The 12997-nt window shown below is 41.5% G+C and overlaps 1 protein-coding gene across 8 annotated transcripts in view; it reads left to right on the forward strand.

The window, feature by feature from the left end:
• Window positions 1-4601: 4601 nt before the first annotated feature.
• Ggnbp2 (gametogenetin binding protein 2) overlaps window positions 4602-12997 on the forward strand; it is a 36473-nt gene continuing 28077 nt past the window's right edge. For 4 of the 8 annotated variants that reach the window (XM_085695593.1, XM_048446717.2, XM_048446718.2 and 1 more), the window contains exons 1-2: window positions 4922-5016; window positions 5274-5460. In XM_085695593.1, the coding sequence (XP_085551719.1) occupies window positions 4937-5016; window positions 5274-5460 (267 nt within the window). In that variant the 5' untranslated portion in view covers window positions 4922-4936. Of the gene's footprint in view, window positions 4774-4921; window positions 5017-5273; window positions 5461-6475; window positions 6508-12997 lie in introns of those variants that run through there. The other 4 variants (XM_048446721.3, XM_048446719.3, XM_048446722.3 and 1 more) reach the window with 4 other exon arrangements.

Below are 12997 nucleotides of genomic sequence, written 5' to 3' on the forward strand. Positions count from 1 at the left end.
ATGAGTCATGGATGGTTGTAAATGACTATATGGGTACTGGGAATAGAACCTGGGTCCTCTGCAGGATTAACAAGTGCTCTTCACCATTCAAGCCATTCCTCCTGCTCTTTCAATACCTTTTTTCTACTCAATTTTCATCTTTCAGTAATGTCTAAGACTAATAAGCAAGTGTTTAAAACCAGATACATTTGGAGCCAGAAATGCAATAAATAATGATTGAATTAGAAAGTTTTTTCAGGTACTTGATACATTTTACTTTTTTCCCCTCAAAGACAAAGTTTTTATACAGGATCTTAACTATGTAGTCCACACTCGCTTTGAACTCTCCCTGTAGCTCAAACTGTGTGGCATTTATGATCATCCATCCTCAGTTTCTCAAGTGCTATTCAAGTGTTAAGACTGATTCGTCGTAGCCTACCCTGTGTTAGGCATACAGTAATAAAGCACAACTAAGGTATGCATCCTGTAATCATAGCACTCGGGCCGTGGCAGGAACTAGATTTCAAAGCTAGCCTGGAGTTACAAATGGTTGTAAACTGCCAAATATGGAACAGATCATAGAGATCTGCCATCAAAAGATAATAGATCCTGTCTCAAAAGATAAAACAAATTTCTAGTATCTTGAAGCTTTTAGTCTAGTGAAGGGAAGCACATTGAACGAATATAAATATTGAGTCATAGGAAAAAGAAACACCTATGGATTGTTACAAGTGTCAAACCAAGACCAATCTAGGAAGGAATCAAGTTTTTTCCATAAATGTATATTTTTGAGGCAATGCTAATGAATTATACACATATTGGGATAAAAGGGTAGACAGCAGGGAATATTCTATGCATAATGTATCAGCAAGTTGTAAGTTGGGAGGTAACCTATGCAACTCAGAAAAAGGGAGTGTAGGGGGCTGGAGAGATGTCTCAGTGGTTAAGAGCACTGACTGATCTTCCAGAGGCCCTGGGTTCAAGTCCTAGCACTCACATGGCAGCTTACAACTGTCTGTAACTCCAAGATTGGACATACATGTAGCAAAACACTTATGCACACACACACATATGGAGGGTGGGCTGTAAGCTGGAGAAACAGGAAGGGACCAGAGAAGGCAGCCACAACTATGGGAAAGAGAATCAAGAAAATCTGTGAGAAATGAAATCTTCAAGCATAGTCTAATAAAAATGTTGTTACATTAAGGCTTAGTAGTCTGCTGAGAACTGGAATGGTTTAAAATTTTCAAGCAGACCAATCAACTATTAAGTCTAAAGATTTAAAAATCACAGGGTCTTTAGTTTCCAGTTCTGATGTCCAATGTGTATATTATTTCTTTTGGTTTTTTTGAGATAGTCTATGTAGCCTTGGCTGGTCTGGAACTGTGTAGGCCAGTCTGGACTCAAACTCATGGAGATCCATCGTTCTGAAGTGCTGGAATTAATGGTGGGTGCCACCATACTTGGCCAATGTATATATTTTAAGACAGGTATAATACTGGCCAGCTGTGGTGACACAAATATGTAATCCTAGGACTTGGAAGATCGAGATCAGAGGATCAGGAATTAGTTAAAGGCCAGTCTCAGCTCCAAAGTAAGTTTGAGGCCAGGCTAGACCTGTGTGTGTGGGGGATGAGAATCAATAAAATTTTGCTTTTCTGGTTTCAAAGACATCAGAAATGGCAGCTGGTCACAGTGTGTTTAATTTGGTACTTACTAGCATTTTAAATTATTTGTGTAGTTTAGAGCAGGTGGAGCCTCCTGGTACAGGTCTGCTGTTTAGTCTTCAAACTGGAGACTTTTTTTTTTTTGTGGTGCTGGGGATTTGAACTAGAATTTCAAATTTGTTGGGCAAACATTGTACTGAGCCACACCCCTAACTCTGAAAATGTAGTTTTTAATGTTAATAGACAAATTGTTAAATGTGTTTTATTTACTTCAACTTCTTGATGGCTAATTTTGTGTTAAGATGACTTTGTATTTGGTGACTATAATTACATTAGATTATATTTTAATTAAAAAGTAAGACTTTTGAAATTTAACCAATGTAAATTAACATGACTAGGAAAGTGGATTTTTCTGCTGTGTCACAGTACCAGTACCCACAGTTTTATCTGTTGGGGCAGCCAGAGGCATAGTAGTTCAACTGCTACATTCATTTAGAGACTTTGTCTTTGTTTAGAGACTATGACTTTGTCTTTTTGAGATGATTTTTCTCTTTAGCTTTTTGTCCTGGAACTTGCTCCATAGTGGCCTTGAACTCAGAGACACACCTGCCTCTGCTTTAGTGCTGGGATTAAAGGGGTGTGCTACTACTACCTGGCACATCCTATGACGTAATGAACATGTGTCATGTGGATATGGTCTGTTGCTTTTTTGTTAATAACTTTTTTTTTTTTTAAGACAGGGTGTCACTGTATAGGCCTAGCTTGGAACTCACTGAGATCTTATCTACCTGCCTCTGCCTCTGGAATACTGGGATGTGCCTCCACACCTGGCACTTTTCTTATTTATTTTGTCCTATTTATTTTTATGGTATTTATGTACTTATTTTTGTGGTACTAGAGACCGAACTTTGGGCTTTGAGCCTGCTAGGCCAAGTGTTCTACCATTATATTCTCAGCCCTCCATACTTTTCTAGTCTCACTAAGTTAATATTTTTGACAACTAATTACAAGTATTAACTAAAAAGGACAAAGTCTACATTGTTTTTCCCATATTCTAATTCCCAAGGTCCTAAAGGAAAGCTAATGAATTCATAAAATCAGAATTAGTTGGCAAGACTTCCTCTGATTTATTGTTTTTCAGAAGAGAAAGATCATCCAACAATGATTTACCGAGCTCTAGTGTGTCAGGTACAGGTGCCGGGAACACAAACAAACAAAGTCCCTGCCTTTGAGGAATTTATATTTATTTTTTTAAAAATATCTAGTATATTTGTTTACTTTATTATTTTGAGATAGGGTCTGTGTAATCCAAGCTGGCCTCAAATTTATGGTAAACTCCCTGCCTTGGCCTCTCAGATGCTGGAATTGCAGGTATGTACTACCACACTGGGCTTGTGTTTCTATTTTTAATTGCTAAAACAGAACTTCCTACTGTCAGATCATGAAAAGGAAAATACAACATAGATTCTCAGACATACTAATTTAAATAAGTCTGCCACTGATTCTACTGCCATATCAAATAATATAGCCTATAATTATAGCGAAAACAGAAGGTATTCTAGCTACACAACTGCCATTTTCTTCACAGCTTGTTCTTTGCTAGTACCTGGTCTGTATTTAGTAGTGAAAATTAAAGCTAGCGCCTATAAATGTATTGGCTCAATATTGGTTACCAAACATAACCTAAAATTCAAATGATCTAAAGCAACTACATGAATTATAATAGTTGTAGATATAAACACAAGATTCTCTAAAAATGTTCATAATTTTACTGTATACTTTAACCTGTCAGGTGCATGCAAACTGCAAGCCCATATGCTTACTGGATTTAAGCTCTGGCTCACACTTCTGCTTTTAGTATGGCCCAAAGACATATTTACTAGATAATCACACCTTTGGGAACACAATGGTTCTTCCAGTTTATTATGTCACCTACCCTAACAGTGACCACATAATGTCATAAGTCAACATGGCTAAGGATGCACTATGGGTTTTTTTTTGTTGTGACTTTCAAAGACTTCATGTGATGATCAAAATACCTTTTAAAGGTCAGTAACAATAGCTTTAGTTTATTTACCAGGAAGTATTCGATCTATCCTTAAGATCAGGCAGTTATACGAGCAGTGAATGGATTTATCATTAAAACAATCAAGAAGAAACAATTCCCATCGTTCAGGCTTTACAACGGACCTCCTCAGAGTAGGACCTGAGAACGCGGCAGCGGGCAGAGTGCAGAGGAACTGTCTTTACAACAAACAGCTTTGGTTCTCGGAAGATGGTCAGACAGAAGGGCCTTTGGCCGCTACCAGTACTTTGCCCAAGGGAGTCCCTAAGTTAATATTAACTCAAGAGTTCCTCTGGTCAGAACGTACACATAGACTACGGTTCAACTTTGTCTATTTGTAACAACAAATTCTGCACCTATCCATCTTCTCGGAGATCTTCCCGTAGGAAGACGGCTCCGGGTCAATCAGGGTAGCAGAGCCTGTTCCTCCAATCTTCCAGGGGTGAAAGTCCGACTGTGTCAAATCCTGGAAATCATGGCCAGATGTCTTTCCACTGCCTGTTCTCATTGACCTCGACAGCCTCAGCTCCTCACCACTGGCCTAAGTCCTATCTGGGCCCGGACCCATGCTGTCCACTCAGACTGGGTGCTTTTCACCCCTCCGCCCCCGGGAGAACAGATCCTAGTTCGGCACGGACAGAGACCAGGCTACCCCTGCTCGGCCAGCCTACTGGCTCGAGTTCGTGCTCATTTTGGTAAACCCGGGGCACCGCGCTGGTCAGCCCGCGCGCTTGCACAGGGAGCTCCCCCCACCACGACACGCATCGAAAGTCCCGACCCGAGAGAGGCGGCTGCGGTCTCGCGAGAAGAAGCAGGCCCCGCCCGGAGTTCGCGGCCCCTCCCGGCCCCACCCTCCCCACGTCCCCCGCCCTCCCTCCCACACTCCCCGTGGCGCGAGCGGCTGACTGAGCCTGGAGAGGAAACGGCATTCGCAGCCGCGCTCCCGCCCAGGCCGGCCCTGACGCGGGCCTCGTCAGCCGGTAACGGGGAGCAGAGGTGGGGGTCAGGGAGGCGTCCACGAAGTCAGTGAAGGTCAGAACCAAGAGCCCTCCTCCGACCCGGGTGAGGAACCGGTCTGAGCTTGCCCCCACCCCCGAACTCTGCAGAGCCGAGGCGGGGTCGACCCCTCCCAGGGGCGGGGTGGCGCCGGGCAACTGCAGCCCAGGGTCCCGCCTGGGCGGGGCGCTCCGAGCGGGGGGAAGGGGGTCAGCGGCTGGGTGCGGGCATGGGCTGTGGAGCCGAGGCGGGAATGAGCTCCTGGAGCCCCGACTCCGGGGCTGGGCGGGGACGTCCCGGGGCCAGCAGGTCCTTTCCGCCTCTCCTTTGGACCCTGACTGGAGGCCGGCGGGCGGGCGGAGGGGTGGGTGGGGGAGGGCAGGCGGCGCGAGGGGGCGGGTCCCGGTGCTGCGGGCCACTGATTGGCCGAGCGCGTGTGGAATCGGGTGATGGGAAACGCAGCGCGGCTCTCCCGTCCTCTCTTGCTCCGCACCCCCCCCTTCCCCCCGTGGCGAATGTGCTGCGAGGTGGCGGGTGCTTACGCTCGCGGGGTTTGGCTGTTGCAGGCAGGAGCTGGGAGGAGGCGGCAGCGGCAGGAGCAGCGGCGGCAGCGGCAGCTGGGAGGAGGTGGTGACGGTGGCAACGGCAGCGTCGGGGACGATGGCGCGACTGGTGGCAGTGTGCAGGGACGGGGAGGAGGAGTTCCCCTTCGAGAGGAGGCAGATTCCCCTCTACATAGACGACACCCTCACGGTGAGCGGGCCGGGCCGGGCTGGGCCCGCTGCTCCCCTGGCAGCTGTTTCCCCTCCTCCCCCTCCCCCAGGCCGAGCGCTGCGCACTGGAGAAAGAGTGTGTTGCAACTCCTAGGCGAGGCCGCCTTCTCTCCGACAGGCCCCACAAACTCGCCTTTGCAGGGAGCCCCTCGGTCCCCTTGGCGGGCCCCGAGCCCAGCGCCCCAGACGCACTTTGACGTCCTCGCCTCAGGTCTTCCTCCCTTTCAGAACCCTGGACCTTTACTCCTTCCTTGGAGACGCTGCTTTGCCTAAGCACGCGACTGGGAGAAGGGTTGAAGGAGCTGGGCGTTTAGGGCCTACCCCCTACAGAAACCACTTACCCTCCGGGAGGCTTAATTATCTGGAAATGTCGCAGCTGCATTGCTACCTGTGTTTTTTCTATTTTAACACTGTAGCTATCACGACATAAACGTGATTACTAAGGGCAGAGTGACATTCTCTTGCACAGTGAAGATTCCACTAAAATGATTTGATTTCCTTATACGTCTCGCATTGCCTAGTCTATTGTAATTGTGGAAATGGCTGTGTTAAGCCATGACTCTTCAAAATAGGCCTTCTTGGCTTTATTTAGTTCACAAGTAACCTTTTTTAAAAGACCAAATTATTGAATGTGTAAAAGTAGTATGAGTGTAGAGACAAACGTGGGCAGATCGTTGTTTGAAGACTTGGTGTTAGTATACCATTGCCGATTAGTTTGAAGACTTGGTGTTAGTATACCATTGCCGATCCTCTCTACCCTGTGTTACAGTACTATTTCCTTTAAAAGGAAATGGCAGAAATTTTGAGTTGATTCTGAGCAGGAAATGAGTGAAGTTGGTTGCCACGGTTTAAGAAATGAAATGAACCCTTTCTGAACAAGTTTTGAAATCTGCATTTTGATGCTGACACTCTTGAATTATACACTCACCGTTTGTGATCTGATGTCTCTGTCTCTCCATCTTCTAACCTTTGGCTTTTTTGCCTTTCAAGGGCAGATCCCTTATCTTCCTGAAGAATTTTTTTACAGGTATCTAGAAGGTTTTAACATTTTATATAAAATGCAAGTCATTGTAGAGATGTCTGTGTGTGCCTTTCTTTTTGCCAGTCTCAGTTAAGAGCTGCAGCACTTTTAAAGGATTAGCAGAGCTATTGACTGTTTCACTTCGATGGAACTTTGCAAGTGAAAGCATGTTTTTTTTTTCTTTTTACTTCTAATGAGACTTGGTAGAATAATTTGACTTGACATAAAGTAGAAATTATGTTGTATGTACTGTTTGTGGTTTCTTATTTTCTTGCATTATAACTATAATGGACTTGTATTTAAAATAGTTTAAAAAAAACAAACCAGAACACTGACCAATGAAATGATTTCTTTCTCAGTGTGACATTTGATCGTAGCTTATTTGTTATTACCTTTTGCCCCTTCAGTGTATAACCTTCCAAAACACTGTTTGATATCAACCTTTTGTGTACACATGCATTTTTTTCTTAATCCCGAGGTTTAGATATTACTAAAAAATCTATAATATTTATTTATAATAAATAAAAAATATTTTATTCTTAGTTAAAACTGGTGATTTTAGCTGGGCGGTGGTGGCGCATGCCTTTAATCCCACCCAGCACTGGGGAGGCAGAGGCAGGCCTGGTCTACAAAGCAAGTCCCAGGAGAGCCAGGGCTGTTATTCAGAGAAACCCTGTCTCGAAAAACCAAAAAAAAAAATAATAAAACTGGTGGTTTTTAACTTAGGTTAATAAACTAAAATTAAGGTATTTGTATGTGAACAAGCCTTTTTATTTCTCTTTTGACTGTCCTGGAACTCGCTCTGTAGACAAAGAGAACTCAAGATACTTGCCTGCCTCTGCTTCCTGAGTATTAGGTATAAAGGTGTGAGCCACCACAGCCTGTTTTAGAAGCTTCTTTTGTTACATGCTGTATTCAACATTTAAAGGGTTCCTGTGGTACTTTAGTGGTTTTGAACTTTACAGGTGTAGAAGAGATCAGTCCTGAGTAACTAAGTAAACTTATCAATTGATACATGATTTAGGAAAGTATTAGGTTGTGTAGCTATAGTATTTTAGAAGTATAAAATAGTTGATAGAAAGAATGCAGGTTTTATTTTAAACATTATCTTTGTAGAATTAGTTTCTTTCAACAAGATTAAAAATATTTTTATTTTACGTGTATGTGTGTGTACCTGAGTGTATGTATATGCACCATGTGTGGGCAGGAGCCTGAGGGGGTCAGCAGAGGCATTGGATCCCCCAGGAACTACAGTCCTCTGCAAGAGCAGTGTACACTTTTAACTTCTCCTTCCTCCTCGTCAGCAAGATTTGAAAAATGATAATAAAATTAAAAGATGTAGTTCTTATCAAATCTTAACAAATAATCACAAAACAAATTACTCTATGTCTCAGAGAAGTAGCATTAGAGTTCATTCTAGTTATCACTACACACAGGCAAAGTTGAACTACACTGTCCAGAATGTTTTATACTCTCTTTTTAAAAAATATATATGTATACGTTTACTCATTGTGTGTAGGTGTGTATGCCATAGTACATATGTGGGAGTCAGAGGACAGTTTATGGGAGTCAGTTCTTCCACTGTGTAGGTTTGGGGGTGGAAGACAGGTTGTCAGGCTTGACAGCAAGCACTTTTACCTACTAAGCCATTTTGATGACCCTCTCATCTTTTTTAAGATAGGGTTTTGATGTTCTCAAATTCTTGGTCTTAAATGATCCTCCTATCTCAGCCTCTCAACTGCTATGACTGAAGATGTGTACCACTGCTTTTGTCGTGTTTTTAATGGTTTTGTATTAAGTTGTATGATACTCCATAATGTCCTTCTATGAAGTCTGGCTTCTAATTTTTGGTATGAATAATCCTGTAGGAATATGGACAATGCATTGAGCCATTAATTTTCCTCCCCTTTGGCTTTTGGAAATATACTTCCTGAAGGATTAGAATATTTTACAAGTTTCTTGATTCATACTGTCAAATTACTACAACATTTCTAGAAGACAACCCTTTTAATTCAAATTGATCCAAATGAACTGTAAAATGGGGTGACAAAATGGCTTAGTGATAAAGGTGGTTGCTGCCACATGATGTGAGTTCCATTCTTGGGACATACATGGTAGGAGGGAACAACTGACTTCTAAACAAGCATCTCTGGCATGTATATATGCGCTCCCCCCATAAAAAATAATAAATGGACTAGAAATTGGTAGCAGTTTTCAATTATCTGAGCCTAAAAGGAAAAAAATGTTAACACTGGGGAATTAACAGTTTATCATTTGCTACAAGTATTTAGTGTTTTCTTTCAGCTCTCTAATATTTAACTTTCCTGGGGGTAATGCATGTTAAAAATAGTTTTTTGAGTAATGACACAAAAAATATTAATTTTGATAAATACAAACTTAATTTTATTGGTTAGAGCTCATGAGAATGGTCTGAAGCCATTTTTTTTTTTGTGGTCAGGTAAAACTGGGACAGATGCTTAAGAGTGAAAGTCACTAATGGATGCAATAAACTTTACAAAGCAGTAATTGCTGCACAATGACTTGTTCTATTTTTGGGTGGCTCTGGATAGGTATCTTCATCATGCAGCTGAACACTAATGATTCCTCTGTGAAACCACACCTCAAGTACTTTACAGGGCTGTCTTCCTTTAGGTAACCGAGAATCTAAGATTAAGTCAAGGAAGTGGTTTGAAAGAATGGAGAAAATAGTGCTAGCGACCTCTTTGCCTTCTACTTTTCTTACTGTTCTCTTAAAACATAGTGTCATATACTAGTCGACCAAAAAACAATACAAATAAAAGCTGTTATCCTAAATGTTTGAAAGGTGAGATTGAGGTAGTTATTTAGGACAGAGTCTGTGGCTCAAATGGACGTTAAAGAGAAAATAGAAAGTATCCAGTTCAGGAAGGACTCTTTAATGGATTTGATTTTGACATTTATACTGGTTGTTAAGAGTCTTGACACCTGTATATTTGTTATTTTTTTTCCCTTGGTATGTGTAGCACACATGTGTGTGTTTTACTGGTGCTGGAACCCAGTGTCTCCCATATGCGGTGCAAATGCTCTCTCTACTACTGGAGCGAACATCTCCATCCCTTTAAAGAAGTTTTTATTTTTATGTATGTGGTTGCTTTGTCTACATGTGTATCTATGAACCATGTGTATGTCTGGTGCTTTTGTCAGCCAGAAGAGGAGGTCTGATCACTTAGAACTGAAGTTACAGATAATTAATTGTGAGCCCACTGTGTGAATATTGGAAATCAAAACTGCTCTTCTGGAAAGAGCAGCTCCTAACTCCTGAGCCATCTCTTAATTGCCAACACCATCTTCCCCTTTAAATTTTGAGTTGTGGTTTCAATAAGATGGCCAAGCTGTCCCAAACCTTTTAAAAAAAGCTGTGCATTTATTTATACATGTGTCTTTGTGTATAAGCATGTGTATCCCACCCCACGCCCATATGAGTGGAGGTCAGAGGACAACTTGGAGTTGTTTGTCTCCTAACGTGGGTCCTAGGGATTGAACTTGGGTCATCAGTCTTTGCAGCAAATGCTTTATTTAATTAACTTGCTGAGCCATCTTGGTCTTGATGGCCCTGGCTGAACTATTGATCCTTTTTCTTTAGCCTCATAAGTCACTGAATGATTGTAATTTTTAAAAGGTTGGTTAACAGGTCTTAATGTTAGGCTCTCTGCCTTCCACCTAGTTTTGTTTACTTTGTTCTCTGGAGCCTAAACCCAGGACTGCTCATATTAGACAAGTGCTGCACTCCAGACTATTAAGTCTTGCTTGACAGCTAAATTTCTTATATTTAAACCCTGTGAGGTGATTCTCAAAGCATGTAGGTTAATTGAACTGTTTTCAATGCCGGGGCCAATTGTTCATGGTAGGCAAGGAGCCACATTCCTCGCCTGTTAAGTATTTTCAGTTTAGTTTTCAGGACCAGAATTTCTTAGTGATGATGGTCATGAAGTAGGGGATAAGGTAGGTTTTTCTGTGTAGCCCGGGCTGGCCTCAAACCCATGATTGTCCTGCCTTAGTCTCGGTGTGCTGGGATTATAAGTGTGCCATCATGTCTAACTTGGACCAGGGTTGTTAATACCAGGATTATTACTTTAAAAACTGAGTAAATTTGATTACATTAAGTATAGTGGACAACATACATCGTTAGATATTTTGCTTGTTAATTAAAGTGATTCTCAACAGATTATTTAGGACTTCAGCATTAGCTCAGTGACTTCAGTTTTACTTAGTAGTGTTAGTAAAGGTGATATCATAGTGCTTAGAACACACCTAATAAGTATTGAAGCTGCAGTGTCGTTCTCACCATGAATTGGAGCTAGTAAAGAGATGGCTGAAAAGATAGAGAAACAAGGTATTGCGATTGATAAACTTAAAAATTGGGTAATTGATCCTTGAAACAGTGAGGTTCGAACATTTTATATATGCTTATGGAAGAAGAAACTTCGTAAACTAAAAACTGTTGAAATGGTGCAGTCTTGCAAGGTGATAAAATTACTGTAGAGTTAGAAGCAGGGAACAATGACTTCCCCTTGATAATAAGTCGTATATGTGCTACTTGGAAAGAAACCCTCACAGTGTCTCATGACTGTAATCTCGACATGTGGGAGGTGGAGGTAGAAGGATCAGGAGTTCAAGATCAGCTTTGGTTGCATCAGACCCTATCTTAACTGAAACAAATACAGAAGAAATATGTTTGGAAAAGATATGAGCATGTAAGAAAAAATGTCAATTGTTATCCATACAGCAACTTTTTTCTTGTAAGATAAGCTATACGCATGCAAAGTTGTCTATGCAGTTTTGAATTTGTGAAACTGAAATCCTCTGGATGGTTAATTTACTCTATCTAATACCCATTTCTTTTGTTTCACATAGCAGTATTCTTTTATCAACTGCTTATATTTTCTTTTCTCTATTGAGGCTTCCATTGTTAGAGTGACCATGTTTTCAATCATTCTTAATATGAAGAGAAGAAAATACTAATCATCTCTGTTAAAGAAGCAGATCCTCATGGTGCTAGTTGGAGGAGAGGGTTTTTTTTTCTTTTTCTTTTTTGACAGTGACTCAAGTAGCCTATCTCCATTAAGCCAAAGATGACCTTGAATTTCTAACCTTCCTGCTTTTTCTTAAATTCTTGGATTATATGCCTATATACACATGAGGATGTGTGCAGTGCTAGGGTTTGAATCCAGGGCTCTGTACATGTTAGGGAAGCACATATCTATTTTACACCCCCAGCCTGGGAAGGATCTTCTTAAGGCAACATTCAACGAAGTTTGCTGTTGTTTTTGCCTTAAATGATGCTCTTTATCTTGACTTGATTTTTTTGGGTATATAGGAATCTGAGGCCCTTACTATCTGGAGTTTGTCCTTGTGTAGTGTTTGATATCTTTTACATTGTTTCAGTTAAGATAGGTATAAAATATATAGTATTTGAATGTTTTGCTCACATGTATCTGTGTACCACGTGTGTGCTTGGTCCCCTCAGATGTTAGAAGAGGGTGTTGGATCCCCGAGATTGGAGTTATAGACAGTTGTGAGCCATCATAATGGGTGTTGGAATGGAATTCAGGTTCTTTGTGAGAACAAATTTGCATTATTATCTGCCTAGCTGTTTCTCTAGTCCTGTACATGTTTTTGAAGACGTACATTTTCACATCTCTGATACATCTTACAGTTAAACTCTTTCCTTGGTCATATATAATTTTATATACATACTCACACGTGTGTATGTGTGTTGTGTGTGAGTATGTGTATATGATGAGTGTCATACCATCAGAAGAAGAGGCACTGGATCCCCTTGGAACTGGAGTTGTAGGCATTTGAGTTGCTTGCTGTTGCTGCTGGGAATGTAAAGGTCCCCTGGAAGGGCAGTTTGTGCTCCTAACAACTGAGCATCTCTCCAGCCCTCCCTCCGCTTAATGGATTTTGAAATCTGTAATGTCATAGATCAGTGAAATCATTAATCCCTGTCATCACACACTGAAGCCTCGTAAATTCCTCAGTGCATCCATTTTCATCATAGGTAGCACAAACCTTTACTAAATGTTCGATACTGAGTTCTGTGTTACATAGATTTTGTTTTTGAGGAGTTGGGAATTAAACTCAGAGCCTTCAGTAGGTTCTGTTAGTACTAGATAGGCTAGTACTCTACTACTAAGTTAATATCCCAACTCAAAATATGTATTAGTTTGGTATTCCCCTCCCCCCAAATTTTTACGTTTATTTGTGAGGATAGAGGATGGGGCAGGTATGCCACAGTGAACATGTAGAGGTTAAAAAACAATTTGTAGAAGTTTATTCTCTTCCAGCCTTTGGGTTCGAGGGCTCAAACTCAGATGATCAGGCTTTACCCATGTGAGCCAGGCCACTGACCCTCAAATGTATTTTAACAAACATGAGTCTTTAGAGTCCACAGTTACAGGGAGCTAACTATATTGGTTTACCTACTAAATATTATTCACCTTTGCCACTTTAG

This window comes from Myodes glareolus, chromosome 9 (genome assembly GCF_982192425.1).
Source record: "Myodes glareolus chromosome 9, mMyoGla1.1, whole genome shotgun sequence".
Lineage (NCBI taxonomy): Eukaryota > Metazoa > Chordata > Mammalia > Rodentia > Cricetidae > Myodes > Myodes glareolus.